At 40.8% G+C, this 23,783-nt stretch overlaps 3 protein-coding genes across 5 annotated transcripts; 2 read left to right on the forward strand and 1 right to left on the reverse strand.

The window, feature by feature from the left end:
* The first annotated feature begins 1,569 nt into the window (after positions 1-1,569).
* On the forward strand, positions 1,570-10,318 carry gtf3c6 (general transcription factor IIIC, polypeptide 6, alpha). Of its 2 annotated transcripts, XM_080475334.1 has the most exons (7): positions 1,570-1,757; positions 7,965-7,998; positions 8,267-8,347; positions 8,456-8,519; positions 8,742-8,786; positions 8,876-8,983; positions 9,333-10,318. In XM_080475334.1, exons 2-7 carry the CDS (start codon positions 7,975-7,977, stop codon positions 9,458-9,460), a joined length of 450 nt encoding a protein of 149 aa, XP_080331460.1. In that variant the 5' UTR covers positions 1,570-1,757; positions 7,965-7,974; the 3' UTR covers positions 9,461-10,318. The 2 variants fall into 2 exon arrangements, with proteins under 2 accessions (XP_080331460.1, XP_080331459.1); XM_080475333.1 differs by lacking the exon at positions 1,570-1,757 and having other exon boundaries at positions 7,846-7,998.
* Positions 10,319-10,559: 241 nt separating this feature from the next.
* calub (calumenin b) lies at positions 10,560-14,708 on the forward strand. Of its 2 annotated transcripts, none has more exons than XM_080475134.1 (7): positions 10,560-10,649; positions 11,893-12,135; positions 12,335-12,528; positions 12,637-12,803; positions 12,882-12,942; positions 13,152-13,351; positions 13,595-14,708. In XM_080475134.1, exons 2-7 carry the CDS (start codon positions 11,915-11,917, stop codon positions 13,697-13,699), a joined length of 948 nt encoding a protein of 315 aa, XP_080331260.1. In that variant the 5' UTR covers positions 10,560-10,649; positions 11,893-11,914; the 3' UTR covers positions 13,700-14,708. The 2 variants fall into 2 exon arrangements, with proteins under 2 accessions (XP_080331260.1, XP_080331261.1); XM_080475135.1 differs by having other exon boundaries at positions 10,580-10,662.
* A 1,643-nt stretch (positions 14,709-16,351) lies between these two features.
* Positions 16,352-23,757, reverse strand: LOC308116410 (uncharacterized protein). The gene is made up of 17 exons (XM_080474583.1): positions 23,502-23,757; positions 22,896-23,005; positions 22,584-22,798; positions 21,588-21,644; positions 21,396-21,488; positions 21,201-21,287; positions 21,006-21,116; positions 20,671-20,841; positions 20,399-20,489; positions 20,224-20,330; positions 19,932-20,132; positions 19,685-19,816; positions 18,446-18,524; positions 18,164-18,354; positions 18,046-18,066; positions 16,780-17,653; positions 16,352-16,674 (listed from the first exon to the last, which is right to left on the reverse strand). The coding sequence occupies exons 2-17, from the start codon at positions 22,969-22,971 to the stop codon at positions 16,640-16,642; spliced, it is 2,541 nt and encodes an 846-aa protein (XP_080330709.1). The 5' UTR covers positions 22,972-23,005; positions 23,502-23,757; the 3' UTR covers positions 16,352-16,639.
* Between the last annotated feature and the right edge of the window lie 26 nt (positions 23,758-23,783).

The raw sequence follows: 23,783 nt of genomic DNA on the forward strand, positions 1-23,783 counted from the left end.
AAAGCAGAAAGAAAGAATACTTTACAAAGCCGGATATTTGTGCCTTCATCTTTTGCTGGTTATTAGTGGATTGATATTATACAGTGCAAAGACAAGGACTCAGTAAATTATGAAGAAAAAAAAATATCTACCTCGCAAAACGTGAAAAGCTTTTTCAATTTTTTTCAGAATTTGCATTTAACTGTTAAAAATAATGGAGGACATTTTGTGAAAACATGTGTGGTTCCAGTGTATGTTGTTTTTACCTATTTACATATCAGTTGTTTATTATCCTGGATAACCTATTTACTATATAGTGCATATTCTCATATACATAAACAGTGAAGCAATACAGTGCAGTTAATCCCCTCTTGTAGCTGTTTTTGTGTGCATCTGCTGTACGTCCGGAGAAACATTTATGTGCCTTTTTAAAAATCTGAAAATGTCGGTACCTGACATTCAAAACAATTCGTTTAAATGAAACTATGGGTTGGCTTTCTAATCATGTATAAAATTAGATATTAAAAATTCCAAAACTTTCGCATTAGATTTCAGACCAAAGAAAAATAAAAAATCTGAATCACATCAGCATGATAATGCATCGCAACAGAGACTTACTCAAAGAAAATTAATCATAACTCTGCTCGCTCCTGCTTTTGACTGACAGATGAATGCTGGTGTGAGACAGATACGTCTCTGTTAGTCTGTGTGTGTGCCCCACAATCTCATTACTGACCTTTTTTAATCAAGGAGAAGACCTTAATCTACCCTTTCACCTTCTCCCTCAACCAACCAACCCCCTCTTCCTCCTCCTTAAACACCCCTACTCTCTTTCTCTCCTTCTCTCCTCCAGCCACCCCCTCCCCCTCTCTCTGCAGCTTTAAGATATATGGCTCATATCGGCACTCTGATAGTGCTTTAATGTACTGTGTTTATGTCACAGGCCACAGACCCTTGCCCACTGCAGCTGTCCACTGTCCTGCCAGAGAGTGCTGAGGGGCTGAGCCAGCCTGCCAGCAGCTGAGAACAGTCTCTAATCTGATAAAGATTTTCATTTACACTGCAATCAATAACTCGGGTCTATCGGCAATGTAACTATTTATACAAGCATTCCTGGCTCTCTATTGATCACAAGTGCGGGAAACCATCGTTTAACAATATGTGTGTCTGTGTGTGTGTGTGTGTGTGTGTGTGTGCGTGTGTGTGTTTGTACATGTCCGTGTGTTAATGTGTGTACATCCTGTTGTGCAAATGATTCTGATGATGTCTATTTAGCATGCAGGACACCTGAAATCCAAAATGTATTGGCTTGGAAAGACCGTTCCATATTGATGTCTGGATATTAGAGCATGCGAGATAAATGTTATTTTTTTATTCTTATTTTTTTTTTGGGGGGGGGGGGGGGCTGCTGCAGGATGCAACACAAATTACATCTGAATATCGAACATAAAGTGTATACCCTGATCTCTGTGTGTGTGTGTGTGTGTGTGTGTGTGTGTGTGTGTGTGTGTGTGTGTGTGTGTGTGTGTGTGTGTGTGCACGCGCGTACGCGCGCGTGTGTGTTCAGAGAGAGAAAAGGCAGACAAGGGTGTGAGAGGGAGAGAGAAACAGACAGAGAAGAGTTGTGTGTCTCCAGCTACTTTACTAAAACATACATTGTTTGCAATCACAGGACCTGGACACCCACCCACGCTTTGATGATGTGGAAAAATAATCTTTTCTTTACGCAGCTGCTTTGTGTGGAGATCTAGCGGAGCGCACGCATCCACCAGTCCAAGGTAATGGCACTAAAGGTGTGTTTTTGCGTCCATCTGGGAGCCCGGTAGCGAGTCTGATTTGAGAAAAACTGGGCAAACCGCGGCTTGAGTAGTTCACTCCTCGCCTCTTGTGTTGTCAACTGACCAGCCACCAGCTTCCAGACTACTTCAGCCTTTGTTTACAGTGTGTGCTGCCCCACCATAGCGCGCTCCGATCCGGATAAACCGAGAGCGATCGCCGTCCACTAACCAGTAACAGGTGACTCAATGCACAGGCAGACCAACAAAAGCTTTGATTTGTGAGAATTGGAGGCTGCACTGACCCGACATCCCCTCCTCCCCACCGCCGGCTTGCTTTCCTCTCGCTCGCTTGAATACCGTAAACAAATGACAACACTTACATTTCTGCAGCGACTCCGGTACAAAGCTCCGCACGCTGAATGTGTAGTAGTCCAGAAAATAATCGTACAGAGAGTCCACTCATTCCTTATGAATGATCCTCTGCGTTTTTGCGGAGCCAGGAAGAGAAAAAAAAATGGGGAGAGGGAGAGAGAGCAGCGGGGTCCAAGTTGTTACCAAACAACAGTGTAATTAAAGCTACATATAGGCTGTAGTAAACAGAAGATGGGGGACGGAGGGGTTTGTGCGAGCTCCAGAGGTAGAATGAGTTCTGATCACTGTGGGAGGAAAAACACTTGGCTCTTTATTCCTGCTAATTAGTTTCCTTCAAAAAATGGCTGAGATTACGCCTAGTGCGCATGTGCGTAATTGCGCAGACACCGCTAATTAGCCCGTTTGGATCAATAGGATTCCGCGAGAGAGCGAGAGGAGAGAGGGAGGGAGGGAGGGAGGGAGGGATGAGAGAGGGAGGGGGTGAGGCTCCGGGAGACGCATAGAAAAGACAGAAAGGGGAAAATATTAAAAGTATAAGAAATCACATTTGAATTGTCGGATTTTCTTCTCAAATGTGGCTTTGTGGTTAAATGTAACTGATCCATTTTAGATCGACATCGAGGACATTTCTGTCTGAATAATGCACAGCCATGAAAAGGAAAAGGCAAAGCTGAAAAAAAATCTCAAATTCCACCTAAATACGTATCAAATGACTTTAAAGCGCTTTAAGGGAGAATTAAAGTGACCAAGGACAATATGAGACCCGTTGTAAGCTTCATTATAGAAGAATGTGTGTCACCAAGGAATCCGCCTCAAAATGTGGCGATGCCACCGAGATTCAATATAGAGAACCACAAACCCACTACAAGGCCCTGGAGATTTGTTTTAGGGATCCCAAATAGACATTTTATTCCATATAAACTACAAGTTACAGGTTCAACCTTAACGGTGTCATACTCGTACAAATATTTTATGAAATATTCAAATTTCTCTGCAGAGGTCACTGTCTTTGTTAAAGTTTAAGCTTGTGAAACATTTTTTTTGTCACTGAGATATTTAAAATTGAATATTTGAATCACAGAAAGAAAGTAGATGATGATTATTTTGCAGCAAAATATGATTGATTTTCAATCTTAAGCTTTTTTTCCCCAATGCCTTTTTTTTTTTTTGAGTGACCAGGTTGATCAGAGGCTTCACTTGTGGGGTTCTTATTTGTTACTTGGTTTTCTGATTCTTTGAGGCCACGAAATATATGCTTTTATATTATTCAAAGTCAAATTGACGTGTCCATTCCTGTTTGCTATCACACAAGACCTTTAGTGAGGGTTTTTTTTTTTTTTTTTTTGTCGGGTCCGGCCGTCCCATCCTCGCAGCTCTGCTCTATTGTTATGATAATACTATTGTGGATTTCACGCTGGATGTGCAATCTGTCGATCGTCCATATTTTAGAAGGTGAAAACTGCATTTATTTGTGTGATCAAATAGTATCTATTTCTTCTCTGTTTAGCATTTGATGGTCAAATTTCACCTCGTCCATTGTAACAATTGTATTGTCATTTTAGAGAGGTCAAAAAAAAAAGAAAAAAGACTGCAGTTGTGCTTTCACACACCTTTAAGTTTTTGTATTTATATTTAACCTATTATTTCTAGAGGAGTTTAGAAAATAATGTGATAAGAATAAATACACTATGGATACCATGAGCTCATTGTTGCGTGAAACAACCGCACAGGGCCATGTCGCATATAAGCCTACATGAATATTAATATATTTCCCTTATGTTGGTATTGCGTGCTCTGACATTGTGGTTCCGGTGCTATTTTGTTAAATTTGATGATTTTCCTGCATTTGTGCGCCCATAAAGCAATCGAGTAATTAACCAGTTAATAAAGTGAGACATGATTTGGCCCCGTTTGTGGTCCATCCAATAATTATTGTATGATTTCAAAATGTTTCAAATAATAAAGGGACGTAGGGCATTTCCAAACATTGCAGGTTATCAAAAACATAAATCAGTTCCCTGTTTGCATACATGGATATTCACTTGTTATGGCTGCGGTTAAGTGTGTGACAATTTGTCATTTTATGAACAAAAGACAACGTCAGTGAGTGGTGATATAATTTTAATGCTAGTTCAGACGTGTGTGTGTGTGTGTGTGTGTGTGTGTGTGTGTGTGTGTGTGTGTGTGTGTGTGTGTGTGTGTGTGTGTGTGTGTGTGTGTGTGTGTGTGTGTGTGTGTGTGTCCGTGCGTGCGTGCGTGCGAATGCGCATGGGTGAATGTGTCCTTAAGTTTATAGGTTTTAAAACAATGAAATTTAACACGTTAATACAAGCCATGTTGGAGAGTGCTTGTTTGTTTTGACACTTGCAAAATTATTGATTTTGCATAAGTAGTAATTGCTTCATTCAGAAATGCAAAACAGCAACTTGTGAAAAATAAAGATTTAAGGGAGATACGTCTATGATTATTTCACATGTAATGTTTAGATTTTGTTATAAGTAAATAGCCTTAACATAGATGTGTGGTCTTATTAAAATTGTGTGATTTATATTGCTTATCAGTTGGAATTTCCATGCATATTTGAATTACTAGTGCATTTTGTTACAATCAACAATAAAAAGGCAAGTCAATACATATGGTGTCTGTGAGGAAAATGTTCCATGTTCCTGTGCAGCCAAACTAAATGTACAATCCTAAAGAAATTCACACTTCAAGTCTTTTTTTTTTCTTTCTTCACCCTAATAAAATCTAAAACACTTGATTATTTTTTCTTGATTATTTTAAATGTACCCTTCGAGACAGCGAGCACAGATATGAGCAGGCACGCTGTGACTGGCATTGTGATTTTATTTCCGCAGAGATAAGTATTTAATTTGAATTTTTACCACTATTAAAGCTCGTGTGCTCGTACAGTCACAGTTTGCACCCATTTTCTCCCACTCGTATTCACACCCAAACATACACAACCCGTATTCTAAAATGCACAATGTTTTTCATGCCCTCAGGTGTATGCCAGGGGTTTGTTGTTTTCACTGTAATATACAGTTAGCCCTTCCACCAATTTACCCTGTCAGTGCTAATGGGGCAATTAACCATTGCGTTATACCCCCCAGGCAGAAAGAGAGCCAAAATCTCCCCAACTCCAAACTTGTCTTTATGACATTTATATGACAAAATGTGCTGGAAGCTGGGGACCCATCTGACACCTTGGAGGGTCCTTAATGTCACTCCCTCCCTTGCCCCCACCCCTTTCTGCCCCGGGGTATGGCACTGAGCAGGAAGTGTAATACATCATGTACATGTACTGGTCGAATCCAGGAGGGAGAAAAGTTTGCACAGCGTCCAAAGCTTCCAATGGGACAGCTCTGATTTACACACTGTCCCATTCTGCATGATTATAAATGTAAAACACTTCCCTTGAACACACTGTAACTTGGCCTCCCTTCATTTATGCCTTTTGGTGTCTGTAAGTCCTTTTGTCTGTGCTCACATTCCCCCTGTCCTTCTTACATCCCCAAGGAGGCAATAACCTCCCTAGCAAGTGCTTCCCCTTGAGCCGTTGTCATAGTAACTTGTGGGCTGGTCGACATGACAACCCCACCATGGTCCAGAGATAGATGATAGGCCAGAAATGGGGAGGGAGAAGGCACATGGGGGTATTTGCACCCCCTTTAATTTGGTTTGCCTGATTCTGATTCAAAATGTTTTTTCTGTCTCTCTGAGGGCGAGGCGCAGCCTGTATCAACATGCTTTACATGTATACGGCTCTTCACAGCCCGCAAACACTGTCGGCACCTGAACACCTCCACCTGCTTTTAGCCTCATGGTCCCTGCATGGAAAAGAAAAAAATATTTCACGATCTTACACTAAGATTTGACAAACAAAAAACATTTATTAGTGGACGTGCTAATTGATGTAATACTTTTTTTTGTTTGTTTCTATGATCATAACACATTAAAATTAGCTTTTTTTTTTACTCTTAAAAATGAAATAATTAGAAATGCTGGTTGTGTCTCCACACTTGTTTTTTTTTTTTGGGGGGGGGGGCTTTCTATCCAGAGCCTGCTATTTCTTGTTGTGGCCAAATTCAGCAGAAGGAAGTGTAGGTATCTGAAACCACAGAAGCAAAACGATTCCTAAATCCCCAATTTCTTGAGACTTGGTAAGATTTCCCAAATCTACCAGCGGACGTGCTGAGTGTAATACCACAAGTTAAACAGGGTCAGTGTTACTGCGTCACATAAACCCGCTCTCTGGAGAAAAGGACTCGTCTTCAAAAGCAAAATTCAGAATTGTAAAAATTTCCATGACATCATTTGCTCGTGTGTGAGGAAATAGCTAAGAGTAGCTTGTTATTTTACTGACTGCCAACTGAATGGACACAGCCTACGGGAAATATTATTTATAATTATTACTGTGTTTGCATAAAACATCGATATATATATTTTTTTAATTAAACAAAGCAGTCCATGAGAAGAAGTATCATCTTCAGACGTCTCGGGTGGAAAGATGAATCCCAGCCAACGGCGCTGAGGCTGACCCTGATCTCTGACCTCTGGGCAGAGGAGCGCAAGCTAAGAGAGATATTTCCTTCAAGGATCGATATATAATATTCTGAATAAGATCTACAAATATAATTTGATTTTATATGTTGTGAATGTTTTGCATTTTCTAATTATTTTCTGGTTCTGCAGACGCGCAGGAGAACAAATTGAAATCAGTCCAGTGAGGCGTTTTGTGAACAGAAATATTGAGAAAGACAAACGGTTGAGTGAGAAATGCGTTATAGAAATTTCAATACTCATCCCAGATGCTTCATAATTGTTTTGGTGAAATTTATAGAGGTAATAGATGCATTTTTACACAGTGATCATCATTTTGTAGATAGAAATACTTTATTTACTACAACACACTTCGATGTAGGAATGTTTGCCAACAATGAGTGTCTATCAAGAGACTGATTGCTCAAGGATGGCTTTTACAGAGCCCTCCAATTCACTTCTGTTAAAACCCTGCCTTATTTAGTGTTGGATGTTCCCAAATTAGTTTGTTTTCAATACTTTTGATTTGTACTGAGGCTGTTCTCTTTCTCATCAGGCAATCACCTCCTGCGTGCAACTGTTTGTCTGTTTGTTTTGAACAGGTTTGATATCTGAGCTTCTTTTCATTTTGGTAGCCTCCTGCCTCTGACGGATGAATCTCCCCTTGGGGATCAATAAAGTGTATCGTACCATTTCATCTCATCTCATCTCATCACCATGGCTTTCTCCTTCTTCAAGAAGACATTAATAACATTAATGTTGGATGTAGACGAGTCTGTCTACAGGTAGCCAATATTTAGATTATATGATTATATCATACTCAACCACTCAACCATTAGTAGATTAGATTGGATAGATGGATGGATGGATGGATGGATGGATGGATTGGTGGCTGGGTGGGTGGGTAGATAGATAGATAGATAGATAGATAGATAGATAGATAGATAGATAGATAGATAGATAGATAGATAGATAGATAGATAGATAGATGGACGGACAGATGGACAGATGGACAGATGGACAGATGGACAGATGGACAGATGGACAGATAGTCTTAGTAAATGGCTCCGCAACGGAGCATGCCAGTACAACTGAACAACAGCGCCCCTTAACGGAGAAACTCGTAACTGTAGGCAGGCCAGGCGCTCAGCAAACACCACCAATGTCTCTTCTCGGCCACCGTACTTTCGCAGTGCTTGTCAAAGTACTGTGTTGGCGATTGAGGTGCTTTGTTTACTAATTTGACCGAGCTTCACTTTAAAAATTAACGTCACTCTTCACTTTTCATTTCAGAGGTGTGGACATGGAGGAGGAATGGGAAGAAGAGGTAAATAATAGCATCACCGTGCCGGTGTTTGTTCAGCAGCGTTAGCCTGATGTAGCTAGCACGTTAGCACACACATGCAGACACCACATCGAGGTCTGAGCTCGTTGCAGCATTTCTATTAAAGTTTGTAGTATTTAAACTTTTGCCATAAGCAGGCCATTAGCACAGAACATTATTAAATCTCTCTGATGTCTGTTTTGACCTTTAAAACGGTCTCCCTGTTCTGCACATGGTTCATTTCTAACATCGTGCATTGGGATGTTTACAGGAGCAGCTCGTTGTGGTGGAGCTCTCTGGTATCATTAACAATGAACACCTGTCCAAGTGTCGCAGCACGTGCAAGATATTGGTGAGATTGTGGACGACGTCTGCATTTCAATTGAGAAATGTTTGATAAAAAAAGATCACTGCAGGTGTGGCAGTGCAACCTGACAGATCTCGTCCATTTGTGTCCAAGGATATTGACAGCGAGAGGCCCATGATGCAAGTAGGACAGTATGTGTTTGCAGGGGAGTATGAAGGTGAGAATACACTTTCTAAATGGCATTCCAAAAATAATCCCAGCATCTTGTGCAATTCGGGTGACTTGTGCCTGCTGGTGGAAGAAACCAATCTTATATTTTCTGCCCTTTATCAACTATTAGTCCTTTGCTTTAGTTGTAAGAAGAAGCAGATGTACAACTGAAGAATGAACTCTCGACTTGATTTTCATAGTGAAAACGTCTTTATTTCTCTCTTTAAAGATAGTTTAGGAACCTGCGTGCTGTTTGAGGAGGCGCCACAAAAAGGTAATAATCTGGTTCATCTTTTCATCGTTTATAGCGTCTATGAATTCTACAAGGTTTTTGTTTGTTCAATGCTTCTTTCACGCCTGCAGGAAAAGGTAGCGATAGTCCCGATCTTAAATACATGTGCCACACTGTGAAGAAGCTGACAATGCAACGGATCTTTCTCACTGATAAGAAAGAGGGTGAAACGAGCACAGGTTTGTGACTATTTAACCCATTGCAAAACTTGTCTATTTATTTATTTTAATCAACAAGCTTGCACATCTTGTGACTGCTTGGGTAAAATTTTCCTGTTGGATCAAGGCTGATTTATAAGCATGCATGCATAATGAATGTAAGGCCAGGAACAACATCATCTTTGAATGTTTGTGACAGGGGTACAATTCTTGCAACTTGAATTTCTGAAAAAATAGATAGTTATTTTGTGATAACAGTAATATGTGACATCTAATACTGATGTTTTTGTCTATTTGTACCCTGATATAGAAAGAGCTTTGCGCAACAATGTTGATAACTGAACTATGACTGCTTATGTTATACTGGCAGGATGCAGTGACCGTGGAGAACAGAAAGAGACAGCCTCTATGTCCAAGGAAGAAAAGAAGGAAACGCATCCAGAGGAAACAGACAAAGATATGGACAACACAGTTTTGGGAGGTTCATCAGCCAGCTGAAATGTTCTATTAGGACCTGTTTGTTTTAGAAATGGTCAGCAAGTTGACTGAGAAATTAAGTCATTGGTGTGATGCTGCTCAACAGTTATACAACACAAGACTGTGTCAGATTCCCAGAGAGGTCGTCACCGACAGTCGTGGAAGTTAATCTTTGTTCATGACAAAAAGCAAGGTCTCTTTCTGTAGCGTCTCCTCTTCTGCATAGGAGACACTTATACAGGTGTAGTAGTGGAACTGTGTTTTTCTGATTCTTATTGCCAATTTCAGTTTCCAGCAATCACATTGAATATCCCAGGTAGTGAGGAGTAACTGCTTAAGCTGAGAGGTTACAGTATATCACATATTTCAAGCAATTGTTTGCTCATCGATCCATCAATCAATGCTTGACAAGACTTATATCCACATCAGTGGCGCTGGAGCTGATCCCAGCTGACGATGTGTGAACACAGCATATGTCTTTGACTCCAGTCAATCACAGCAGACAAGACAGTTTCACATAACTACTCACATTCACACGTACAGACAATCAGGTTCTTCATGTTCACCTCACATGGTGATTTTGGACTGTGGGAGGAAAGTAATGTACCCAGATACCTTTTTTGTTTATCCTTATTATCCTTTATTTTAACATATCAAAATAATACATTTCATATTGGGGCTTTTTCAGCTTGGAGACCAGAGCTATTTTCCATACATACTTTTCAGTTGAAGGATATTACATTAGCAATACATACTTTGTTAATTCACTCAGCCAGCCTCAGAAATGTTTTTGTTTTGTAAATGTCTTGAAGGTTGCTTGTGAGTCTTTGTTTACAAAACATTTTCTCAGTGAATCAAATAAAATCCTTTATTTTCTTTAATGAATTGTCAGTGGAGTTAATGAATAACGGTTTTTATTGTGCGCGTTGTCTTACGCGTTGAAACGATTCGCTCAGATCTCACCTGTCACTGTGAGGAGGCTCCTTTTTTATGAATGAAGTGGCTCTTTTTGACGTTGAGGACGTGGCGGTTCTCGGCCAATCCAATCAACGCTGGGCTCGTGGAGCAGACCAATGAGAGCGCGACATCGCACTCAGTTTCCCGGCTCCTGATTGGTCGGCCGCTGGTTTAACACAGGAAGAGTAAGGGTGTGTTTCCGGAGGGGAGGGCCCGGCCACGGCTACAACGACGAACTTCACCGAAGACACCGGTGAGTCTTCTTGGTAAATTATGGCGAAAATATTTAAAAGTAACTTAATTCATTTCTCTAAAAGTGAACATTTTGACGGATGTAACGCAGGCGGTTGAGTTCCTGCTTATTTTTGTGCAGTGAGCGAGCGAAGGGACAGGATGCGGGCTTCGCCAGCCTTCCGTTATTCCCTCAGGTTAAAACGGCAGAACGGATAAAAGTGAAAATAATCCAAAAATGCGTTTCTTACTACGTTACAGTATTCATTGTTTTGTATCGTCCTCCCTACTCGGAAGCAAACATATATTATTCGCATTTGGCTTAAGGAAAAGCCCAGAGATGTCAAAAATTCTTTTTTGAAAAAGTAGAAAACATTTATCATAGTTCCTGAGCCATTTGTGTTCAGGAAGGCTTCAAGCTTTACCTCGTTAATTCTTAGTCGGAAAATGTGGATTATTTTGGTATCGTGTGGGTTCTGATCTGTCAAACAGGTTTCGATCAAATTCTATTTGTTGTCACAATTTTATAAACTGTTAATAGATATACAGTGTGACTTGCGACTAACAACGATGCCTGAATAATCTTCCCTCCAAAGACGATTACATGTATTGTTTAACCCAGTTAACCTGATTCAACCTATTTGTGGCAACTAGGTGGTGCTTTACTGGCAATGGATTAGGCAGTCTCTTTGGTTTATTGTTTGTATAACGATACCTTTTGCATTTCTCTTCATTAAGCTTAGATTGGTGGTAGCACGTCTGTAAGATTAATATTTACGGTTTTTTTTTGGTAATGTACAAGTAACTCAAGGATTATGCTGTCAAATGGTATGCCACGAAGCGCCAGCAGTAAGATGAACAAGGAATTGCATCATGTGGAAAAGTTCAGCAACAGATGGAGCATTGAATCACATACATTTGCACTGCCATGTCCTGACAGAATGAAACCTTGTTCCAGCCTGAGAAGTCAATGATTTACTTAGTTATCAGGCTGTTCATGAGACCCACCTGTAAAATCTAATGTGATTTAATGTAACCACTTTTATCTTTTCCCTCTTTTTAGTGGTAATTTTCAGTTTTAATTGAGATCATGGGAGTTTCAATTCAAACCTTTTTTGTGGTGTTGAAATGTTGGAGTGGCGCATCAAGCAAATTTCTTATTGCCACCTTTTCGAGTCTGATTTGTGTTGACATTACAGTATCGAACACGTCTGTGGAGTGACTACAGCTTGTATATGATCTTTTTCCTATGTTCCCTGGTTTAGACGGTGTTTGCATAGTCAAAGGATGGAGCTGCGGCATTTTCTCATGTGCTTTGCTCTCTGCGTGGTTTATGCCACAAGCAAACCCACGGAGAAGAAGGACCGCATACATCACGACGAACCTCTAAGCAACCGGGAGCACGATGATTCAGAGAACTTCGACTACGACCATGAAGCTTTTCTGGGGCAGGAGGAGGCTAAAACCTTCGACCAGCTCACACCAGAGGAGAGCAAGGAGAGGCTTGGGTACTACACTTTGAAAATACCCGAGTTATTTGCAGTCTTAGAATACACCGATTTATTTCGTTTAGCCACTGTGTAGAGATGTTCCATCAATAATGATGTAGTTTCACCTAAATGACGAGCAGAGAAGTTCATCAGAGGCACCGAATGAATAAGAGAAAGCATGATTGTTTTCTGTATTTCCTATTTTTTTTTCTTGCAGTATGTTGGTTGGACGTATAGATGAGGATAAAGACGGCTACGTGACCGTTGAGGAGATGAAGAAGTGGATCAAGCACGCACAGAAGAGGTGGATTTATGATGATGTGGATCGACAGTGGAAGAGTCACGACCTCAACGGGGATGACGTGGTTTCCTGGGAGGAGTACAAGAACGCCACATATGGCTACATTCTCGGTAGCTTCTTTTTACACATTCAATGCACGGTGATGGTATTGGCTGCGTGCAGCGTGGAAGTGCGCACGCATCCAATTTGCCCATCGAGAAATCTTTTTTGACTTTCAGATGACCCAGACCCCGACGATGGCTTCAGCTATAGGCAGATGATGGCTCGTGATGAGAGGAGGTTCAAAATGGCCGACCAGGACAGTGACATGAGAGCCAACAAGGAGGAGTTCACAGCGTTCCTTCACCCTGAGGAGTACGACCACATGAAAGACATCGTAGTTCTAGTAAGTCACACCAACAGTTGATGAACGATGGCACTGGCATTGTGTTTTCTACAATTGTCTGCCTGCTGTCTTTCATAGGAGACTATGGAGGACATTGACAAAAATGGAGACGGTTTTATCGACCTGGATGAGTACATTGGTGAGTTCCTACAGTCCATTACCATCATAAAGATTTTCATTCTGTAATTGTAGCAAATTGGCACATAGAGAACGAAGAGGTGTTTGAGAAAGACTTTTGAAAGGTGTGTTTGGTAATTTTGTGGGTTTTTGTGGGTTTTTTGTAAAGGAAAACATTACAAACGCTCCACACTCCTCCTGTTCTCTCTTTTTTGTTTGTTTGTTTTTTAGGTGACATGTACAACCAGGAAGGGGATTCCAATGAACCTGAGTGGGTGAAGACGGAGAGGGAACAGTTCACTGAGTTCAGGGACAAAAACAAAGATGGCAAGATGGACAAAGAGGAGACCAGAGACTGGATCCTGCCCAGTGACTACGACCATGCTGAGGCTGAGGCCAAGCATTTGGTCTATGAGTCGGATTCAGACAAAGTATGTACAAAATATTAGATAGGTTGGGTTTTTTTCCCCCTCTCCTGCTCTAGGTTAAAGGAGTATAACTACATGTGCTTATGTGAATGCGTGTGCAGCACAGCAACAATTTATTGATTTGTAGTGGTATGGTCAGTATAAAATGACCTTGACCATTAAAATCTATCTTTGTGTGGATGGATTTTACTTCTACTTTGCATTATGATACAAAACAAGTATTAACTTTGCGATTCCAACTTTCAGGATGGCCAATTGACCAAGGAAGAAATCGTGGACAAGTATGACCTCTTCGTCGGCAGCCAGGCAACCGACTTCGGAGAGGCTCTGACTCGACACGATGAGTTCTAACCGCCATCTGCCTCAAAAGACTGTGCACTCATGTTGTGGACCACCGAACTCCTTTAAAAAAAAAAAAAAAATTTCCAATGGAGTATTTCGAACAAGACAGGCCTGCCAAAGCCACAGACAATAATTTATTTGATTCCTTGAATGTGTCCCATCGTGCACACACTAAGGTTCATGTGTGGCCAGTGCGTCCTCGCATTCATTGGCGCCTCAGATTGGGATTTAATCACCTGCCTTGGCTTTACTTTCACATCACTTGTTTAAGGTCCTGATCGGTCAAAGGACAGGATTCATGAATCGTTTGTTTTTTGGTTTGTTTTTTTTCTTTCAGAGGACAAGTATTTAAATTGACCTTGCATTGTTATTTTATTTTAGTCTTTTTTAAGAACAACTAGATTCAGGGCTGCCGTTTACAACCAATTGTCCAATACATTGGACTGAAGCATAAAGCTGAATTCTACCCTCCATCTTTTGTAATTTGGTCTAATTGTAGTGGCTGATTAAGTTGTAGAGGTTTTTTTTCATAGAGCAGTACTGCATGAGTAAAGGAAATTTGAAGAAAAAAGAGAAAAATGGAATCAAGTGACATTAAGACCATCTGGCCTAGTGCAATACATCAGTGGGACCTACGCTGTGTTTGCTGTCCTGGTCCCTGACAAAACAGCCACGTTCACACGAGCTGTTTAGTTGGAGGTAAAAGCAGATTGTGTTTTGTATTTAGTTGAAGGAATCAAGATGACTGGTCGATGCTGCCTCTTTTTATTTTCCCATCACCTCAATAATAATTGTGTGTGAGCATGTGATTGTGTGTGTACATATAATATTTGTTTTCTTCATTATATTTTTGTTTGAGTTTTTTTGTTACCTTCTGGGTTGTTTGATTCAGCTGAACTATTAACTGGTCTGTGCCAAGCAAAAAAAACAAAAAACAAACAACAAATCCTTTTTGTAAACAGTTTGGGGAAATAACTTCTACTCCCTTTTGAGCATTTTCAAAAATAAAGTTATGCTTGTATTATCACTACCACCATTTATAACCACTGTTGATGATTTCTAAGGTATATTAAGATGTCTATGAAAAATGTTTTTTTAACAGGCTCAGTGCAACGACAAGCCTTTCACTAGTGACTCTACTGTAAATATATTGTGGGCTTGCAACCTGAGCACTCTTAACAATCTGGTCTAGATTTTGTGATTGAGAAACAATGTCTCAATAAAACAAAATAAAAATGGAGCTCCTAGTGTGTTTTATTACTTTGAGCTATCGTACTTTGTTAGTTTCTCTTCCCAGTGTTTAAGCAGGTTGACGTCTGGTGTTTGTCTCGCTACTCTTAAAAACTGGACCAATACTGCTGAGGTGATGATCCCTCTGGTAGGGTTTTCCAAAGTTTTAAAGAAATTCAGAAAGTTGCAATATGAACCTAATGGTTCCAAACATCGACGGCTACACCTTAATTTAGTTGGGACAGTTTTTCACTTTGGTCCTAAATTGCAGCTGCATTCTTTCCTATGAATGTAAATAAGGTGTCACCTTTTGAACTGAATTGATAGTCTGTGTATGAAGGAATTCTGTTGTGTGAACAAATGGAGAAACCTGAGTTTTCATATCGCTTTCACGTATACGGTTCTAACGACAAATTCCTGGCAATAGTGACATGGTAATGCGTGCACAAAGATCATCCAGCAGTTACATGAGACCGTTTGGATTGCGTGACTGTTCTCTCCCCATTCCAGGAATCATTAGTCATCAGACGTCAAACTCGTGAAAAAAGAACAAGCTGCTGAATGTGGACATGCTGCTCCTTTTTGTAAGTTTGCAATTTGTAATTCCTATGGACAGAAACTAAATTGAGAAATGGAAATTAAAGAAAAGTTTCATTTAAAATTGGTTTTTAGCATGTTCATATTTCACATGACGCATTTGTGAGTTCCTCCAAGTCTTATAGAGATTACAAACTCCTGCAAAGGCTTCAATATATTCTAACCTCTGAGCAATTCTGTTTGTTTCAGCACAGAATCTTCACTCCAGTCGAGTTTTAAACGCATTGTTAGATAATTAAAGCAAACCAGATGCACCTTAAGGTTGTTTGGAGTGTCTCAGTCTGACTACCGTTTCATTATGCCATTATAGAGCTTTTAACTAGTGGGAGCTTTTGTAAAAAAAAAACATGTAATTCACTGTGCCTATGCCCATAAAAACAGTAAAACACGTGTTTTAATTTCAATAAATACTCTCCAAATCCTTGTGTCAATTATTGCCATTACTGAAAGAAAACTAACTCTTAAGAGCCTTTACAACACACACTGCATCAAAAGCTAAATCTCTAAAGACTCAGACAGGGATGCTGATTCCCAGCATAACGTTTTAAAAATAATAGTTAGAAAAAAAAAAACATGACAAAAACAAATAGTGTAAAATCTTTATTTATTTTATTAAAGCTCAAATCATCAGAACAAAAACCGCTGTGTAAGTGTTATTGTGATAAATATAATAGTAACAGACTATACATATAAGAAATTCACATCAATTTCAAATCAGACCCTCCAATTTAGCATGAAAAGAGATGTTTGTAATGCATATGATCCCAAAAGCAAAGAGGTGGGGGGACCAGTGTGTGTGTGTGTGTGTGTATTATATGTAAATTTTCTTTTTTTAGGGGGGGGGGGGCTTTAAAAATCCATGTATTACAGAACATACATCTGTTGGAGTGTGTTTTTTATTACTGTTTTCCAATACTGCCATCTAAACCAACTACAATGTGAATGGAGTGCTGTTATGCCTAATTATATTTCTGACAAAAGTGTCCTTTGTGCAGCTTTTCATGCACACGGGTCCCGTCTTTCATGTCCCAAAAGTTCCTTCCAGCAAACTTAGACTGTGGCGTTTCCTTCTTCCTCGATGCTGTGTCTTCCATTGAGTCATCCTTCTTCACCTCTCCTGCCTCAGTCTCCGCAGTCTGCCACGTCACTCTCAGTGCCTGCAATATCGTAGTGATATCACTTACTAAATGTGATGAAAATAGGATTACAACGAGCCAACACTCTCAGCAACTCTTCCTCATCTGGCTCTAACTCATCCTCACCCTCACTGTTCTTATCCGCATCCTCATCTCCCAGAAACCCATCATCATCCTCATCGCCCACCACACGGCCATCTTGGGTGTTTGCTGAGATTGTCGAGAGTCTTCGGCCTTGAGACGGACTATCGACGTCGGCTGTCCCTTCTGGAGCAACGGGCTCGTCAGTTTGGTCTAAAGAAGTGGAGGGCTGGTCCTCCTCCGTGCTCAGAGTCGCTGATGTTTGTTCTGGCATCTCTGGAGGTGAGTCAGGGGGAGTTGTGTCGATATGTACCAGTGTGGCTTTCAAAGGAGTATGGTCCGGGGTGGGTGGTGGCGAGCTTGTCTGCTTGGGGAAGGGTGAGGTCAGTAAAGGTGAGTACGGAGGTGTCTTGACACGGGGTTTGCGGAAGGGTTTATCAATTTCGGCTGAAGCAATTCGAGTAAGGCTGCATGGGACACTGCACTGAGAGGAGGGGCTGGTAACAGGGTCAACACAGTCATCAGTGGTGTCGGCTTGCGAATTAGAACGGGTTAAAGATGGACTTAAATTGGCGTCATGGTCCGCGGGACAAAGGGTCGTGTTAGGCTGTGTCTCAGTTGGACCCAGGGTTGCATTGAACGGTGAGCCGTGGTTTTCTTTGACTGACGCAGCATCTTGAACCGTGTGTGCGGGGTTCACATCCACAGTTGCTGGGTTACAGGCGGGTGAACCGGAGGAACTTTTGGAAGCACTTGCATGGCTTGTTGGGGTTGGAGTGGTTCCTTTGCTGGTTGGAAGGTCTCGATGGGTGTAGGCGTCTTGTTTTTGTGGGAAACTGAATGAAGGATTGCAAGTGCCATATTCCTCATTGATGTAAGGTACCTCGTCCATGTGGGGCATGGCGCCTCCATGACTCACCTGAGGAGCAATGAAAGAAAACCACTCTTGCATCACAGATCTGGGACAAGTACATCACTCGGGTATAGTTTGCCTGAATGTTTGCCAGGTCTTACAAATATATACAGAAAAATTAAAGGTATCTTAATTAATGACAATGTGACGGATGTATTTTAGGGACACTGTCCATGTTCAGAATTCTTACCTGATTTTAAATATATTGTGACTCTCAGAAACAGAAGATTCATAAAAAAAAAGACTCCACAACAATGTTCAGTCCATGTGATGCCTGTTAATCTTTTAATTGCAGCCAACACTAGTCAATGATGTGATTCATTTGGTATATACTGTATATCAGGATGTAAAAGGACAAGAATGAAAAATCATCGGTCATTAGAAAACAGAGAACTCACCAGTTGAAACCATCGTAGGCTCTGAGGGAGAAGATAAAAAAAAAAAGATTTTTAAAAACTGAAAAACCTAAAAAGGAGCATATTAAAGCTATTATTGTCATATATTGTATGATCTTACCACATTGGGGTGTTTGCCCTGGGCTACACAGCCTCTCTCCAGCGGGTCCCTTTTAACTTTGTGCTTCTTTTTGAGCCACATTATTAACCACACCATGCATCCGATTATAGTCATGAACACCATGCTCAGGAAAAATGCTTTCCCCACAGTGCAGCCTGTCAAGCGTCCATCTCCCAAAGCATTATGAGGGACTGCAGGATATAGAGACACATTTTTTACAGATTTCAGGTTCAGTCAGCTCATCCACAACCAATATGGTCTATAAATGGTGAACTTTCTTACTTAATTGCCCTTCGGATAGCACTTCAACCACTACTGTAGCAAAGGTGGCATCACCCGACTCCTGGTCTACTGCCATTACCTGCAAAGTATCGTGATTTTTTTTAATCACAGTATAATTATGAGACTGTGACAAAAGACAGGGTGTATTGCAAAATCATTTTATCAGAATAAACTTAATCTTGACTTTTGGAACATTCCAGTTGTTTTTGAAACAGTCAATTTAAAATTCCAATCATTATAGCATAAAATCCAGTTGCTCTGTGTTCTTTTTTGTTCATAGTTCCTTCTTTGCACTTTGTAGCCCATGTTTCAGTTCCAGTTTGATAAAAAAAAAATCCCTTAACATAAATACAACTATGTATAATTTTTGTCTATGTTATGATCCAAGATGCATTAGCATTTGATAGCTGACTTTGGAAGACAGAGTACACCTTGTACTGTCCACCACGGGACTAGAGACAGAGAGACAGATAATGACCTACAAACACTTTCCGACCTATATGGCCAAATGGCTTCATTGGATTGTGAGGGAAGACAAAAATTAAACATCTAAACTCCTAGTATGATGTTGAATATGTGAGGCGACAGTGCAGCCACTGGTGTGCCATGTCACTCCATTAACATAGGCAGAGTAAAGATGCATAAAATGGGAAAGTTTACGATTACTTTGTAGTAGGTATATGCATAGTGTAACATTATTTCCCACAAAGGGATGACAGTGGGAAGGCCTACACTGAAAAAAGAAATTGTTGTAAGTAGTTGGACCAACTTAACTGCATTGCTTCAAATGGTAACATCTAAATGAATCAAGTTCTTTGAACTTAATTAACTTAACTTAATTAAGTTTGAAAAACTTGATTCATTTAGATGTTACCAATTGAAGCAATTCAAAGTCAGTCCAACCATTTCCAACAAATTCTTTTCAGTGCAGGTTTTAAACTGAGCAGGACTCTTCCTGCATGCTGATTGTATACAGTCTCTCTGCATTTCTGTGTTAATCCTGCATTAGATCATCAAGAGCAGGGACAAACACTAGAGCACCCACAAAGGTAATGTGGATAAAGCAGGATTGATGTACGCCCATCCATCCACCCATCCACCCATCCACCCATCCACCCATCCATCCATCCATCCATCCATCCATCCATCCATCCATCCATCCATCCATCCATCCATCCATCCATCCATCCATCCATCCATCCATCCATCCATCAAGATTGTATTTTCCCCAAGGCTCACCTTGAGAACATGTTTCTGCTGTGGTTTGAGCTGACTTTGCCTGGCAATCAGGAGTCCTTCATGTGTGACTTGATATATGTCGGTGTGGTTGGATGTCGGACTGAAGGCAAAGCAGATCATTGGATTGAGGCCCTGTTTGAGTTTGGAGAAAAACAGAGACAATGGGTAACACATACAAATACATAATTGGGTGGATTCTTTTTTAACAGCCTGGTTGTGCTGTACATATGCATGTAACAGTACATACTTGGCTAAAGTCTTGGTCCTGTACATGTAAGCTCAAAGCTTTGCTCCCATAGGTGTTGACCAGAGAGGCAGGGCTCTTTCCCGCAGTTACAAAGCCGTGATATTCAGGCACATCAAACTCTGGATAAAAGTGGTTGACTGCCAGGATTCGGACCACTGCTGTAGCAAGAGAATACTTCCTGGGGTCGTTGTCTTGGTATGCCTGAGAGAATGCAACACCAATGAGGATACCAGCAGCCACGGTGGAGTAAATAAAATACCTTTCACACCAACGACTTCTGTGTGGATCCTACCATGACTTGAAGATGCAGAGCAGGTGTTGTGAGCCTGTCTGTCACCCCCCGAGTCAGTCTCAGCTGCCCTGTGTCTTTGTCCATCCTGAAATACCCTTCATCGTCTCCTAGCAGGAGATGTACACATGTAAAAAAAAAAAAGAAGACATTCTTGGTAAAGACTTGTGTATGTTACCTGAGAGAATGGCATAGCTGACAGGAGAACGAAGTCCTCTGTCTCCATCCACCGCATGAATGGGACCAGGAGAAAAGTCCAACACAATGTCCTGCAACATAATCACACAGTTCAAATGATATCTTTGTGAAATCGTACAAAGTAGTACAGGGGAAATCTATCATGTATACATTGTCTTCAGTTGTTTAACAAGATTTCTTTAGCAAAAATTCAAGTTACAGACATGAATCCTGTGGCATATTAGTACTATGTGCACTGTTTTTTTGACCGACCTCTTCCCCTTCGGTGACATTGACTGTGTACACGGGGCTGGTGCAGATTCGATTGGTCTCATCCTCAAAAAGCAACATGCAGGGCTCAAAAAATGGGTACTGGTCATCTCCATCTACGACAGTAATGGTGATGTTGATGCTGGTGTTGAAGTGCTCAGCAGTGTTCATTTCCTGAGGTAATGACAGGTCAAAAATATCGAATTGAAGATCATAGAAAGTATCAGTTAGCCTTTTCAACAGTAATCATCAGTTAGTGAGATATTGACTTCAGTTTCTATGAAAGGATCATGCAAAATAAATATAAGAGACAATATATGAGCCTGTAATGTGCATACCGAGGCATAGATGGTGACAGCAATCTGAGTTTTTGTCTCGTAGTCCAAAGGTTTGGCCAGGATCACTTCTCCACTGTTTGGCAGAACAACTTTGAAGTACTCTGCATCAGGCTAGAGAATACATGCAAACATATTAGCGATAATGAAGCTGTTACTGGTTAGTACATTTTAGTTGAGTTGAACAGCAGAACTTACTGATGTCCGGTCAATTAAGTAAATGATTTTATTATTGTCTGCATCTGTGGCTTGGAGTGTAAATATCACAGTATTCACTGGAGTCAGCTGGAAATGACACAGAGCAACAAGCAATTCAAATGGTAGCAGTGGGAGTTCAACATTCCATCTGTCCATCCACAGATTTTTGCACTTGTGTCTCAGAAAGCTTCGTACCTCACTGATAGTGAGGGACTGGACAGTGTTTTCAGCAAACACAGGTGAATTATCATTCTCATTGATAATCTCCACGAGGATTCGGTACATACTCTAGAACAGCAAAAAAAAAAAAAAAACACATTTGTAAGTGGGAAAGTGGTATGGCTCACTTTAGGATTCCTGCAAATAGGATGAGGAGAAAAGGTGTACCTGAAGTATGTCGTCCTCATAACACACTAACTGTGCCATCAGGACAGGACCGAGGGTCTAAGAGAATGAAAAACAGAGAGAGCACAGACATAATAAAAGCACACAAAAATTTGATATGATAAAATAGTGTGACACAGATAGTGCAATCACATGAAAGAGCCGTTATCTAAATCTTGATAATCAAAACAATAACTCTGTGAACAGGGTCCAAGATGTTTTCATAGGACTTGGAAAACAAGATAAAACTTCATGACCCAGCTGAACTCAATTTGTGGTTCACATCCATGAAATAAAGATTATCATCTATTCAACTTTAACCCACAACCTTTTAATGTTTTACAAATCAACTGCATGAGTGGCGCAAATGTATTTTAAAGCCGCGGTTTACAATGAAAAACAAAAGAAAATGCTGCCTCTTCTTTTGTTGCCCCCATAAATAACACACGATACCCAAATAATTCATTAAGTGTCTCCAGAATATAGCAAGTGCTTTAAATGAGAACCAAAAACTCACTAAATGCAGGTTCTCAATCAGATTGTGTCAAACAAAATGTAACCCACTTTTTAATCCTCATTGTAAAGACCAAAGACTCCATTCCAGACTTGTGCTAAATATATTTTCCAAACTTCCTTTCAAGAACTGTTTGATAGGAGTAGATGGACTAAAAGCCCGGGGGAGAAACTGAGACACGGCTAATCTGGTTGACCCTTTTACAGCTGCCATGATGTAAGACAGCTGGCAGGGAGGAGGATGACGGTAGGAGAGATTGTGTTTGGTCCAAGGAGGTTGTGAGGTTCAATCTCTGATTGCCTGTTCCAAATTTAGGAGCAGCCTTCCAACTGTGACCCCACACTCGTACAAACACAAACAACATCATTCCATTGCATGCATTACATTTATAATCACTGGATCATTCCTCGTAATTCTTCGTAAAACAATTGCTATAAAATACCATGGTGACTTTTTGGGGGGGGTGAAATTTCCGGAGTCATTACCTCTCGGTCAAGAATCTTTTCAGCTGACGTGTTCAGCCGGATGCTTCTTTCATCCAAGAAGAACCAATCAGCATCTTTTCCTTCCAGGCTCCAGTGAACTCCTTCTATTGTCGTGTCAGTCATGAGCTCAGCAACAACTTCTCCCGAGAGACTGTTCTCTTTAATAGATGCAAACACATCCTGGCCATCCAAACATCCAGCCCAGCCTGACATCCCTGTGTCAAATGAAAAACACATACAGAGAGGGTTGGAGATGGACTAATTCTGACACGAAGCTTAACCTTTGGATGAATGACTGTGCGGTGGATGTACCAGAAACTTTGTGCAGACATAACAACACGAGCAGCGAGGATGCCAGAGCCCAGGGGTTGAGTTCAGTGAAGGCCATTCTGAGGTTCACATTCAGCGGTCAGGAACTAGGTCTGAATGAGAAACAAAGGACAAAAAGAGAGACAGAAATGAGTGAATGTGTGAGATTTGCTGAACATTACAATGTACCTTGATGTAAATCTATTTTAAGAAGGTATATGTAGAAGCACGCACCCTCCTGATAATTCCTTCAAATCCCTTTCAAGCGGGTTTCAACAGTTTTTTCCCCAGTCAGAGAAATCTGCCCAGAAGAGTGATAGTCTGCCATTCCCTTTCTCTACATTTTTCTCTGAGCTAATTCCTACCTTTCTCTGCCCATACCTGCACACAGGCTATGTTATGACTCAGCACTCACCTGCGACACTGCTCAAATGGATGATACTCACATACCTACCGTGATTATGGTTTTCTAAATGTTGCATTTTCCCCCTTTTTCAGAAGATTATTCCCTGTTATTAGACCATAATGACTATTACAGTAAACAATAACTGCATGATCATTCATGTTGACTGATCATCAACACTGAGTGCTGTACTTCAGCTGACCGACCTGTTGTTGTCAAATCCTCTGCGGGTTGTCTGTCAATCTCCATTTCCTCCTCACATGTGACAGACGCAGCATCTCTGATTCCCAAAACCCAGAAAAGCCACTGAACACCATTCAGCGAGACAGACCGATGCTGTCAGCTCCAAACAAACACAACAGGAACCACACACACACACACACACACACACACACACACACACCCTGGCACACACCCCCCACCACAAACTCCACATACATTAAAGAGCAGACAGCAGCTTATGGTTTGTGTCCGAGGATAAACGTCAG

Source organism: Lipophrys pholis, assembly GCF_963383615.2.
Source record: "Lipophrys pholis genome assembly, chromosome: 11".
Classification (NCBI taxonomy): Eukaryota; Metazoa; Chordata; class Actinopteri; order Blenniiformes; family Blenniidae; genus Lipophrys; species Lipophrys pholis.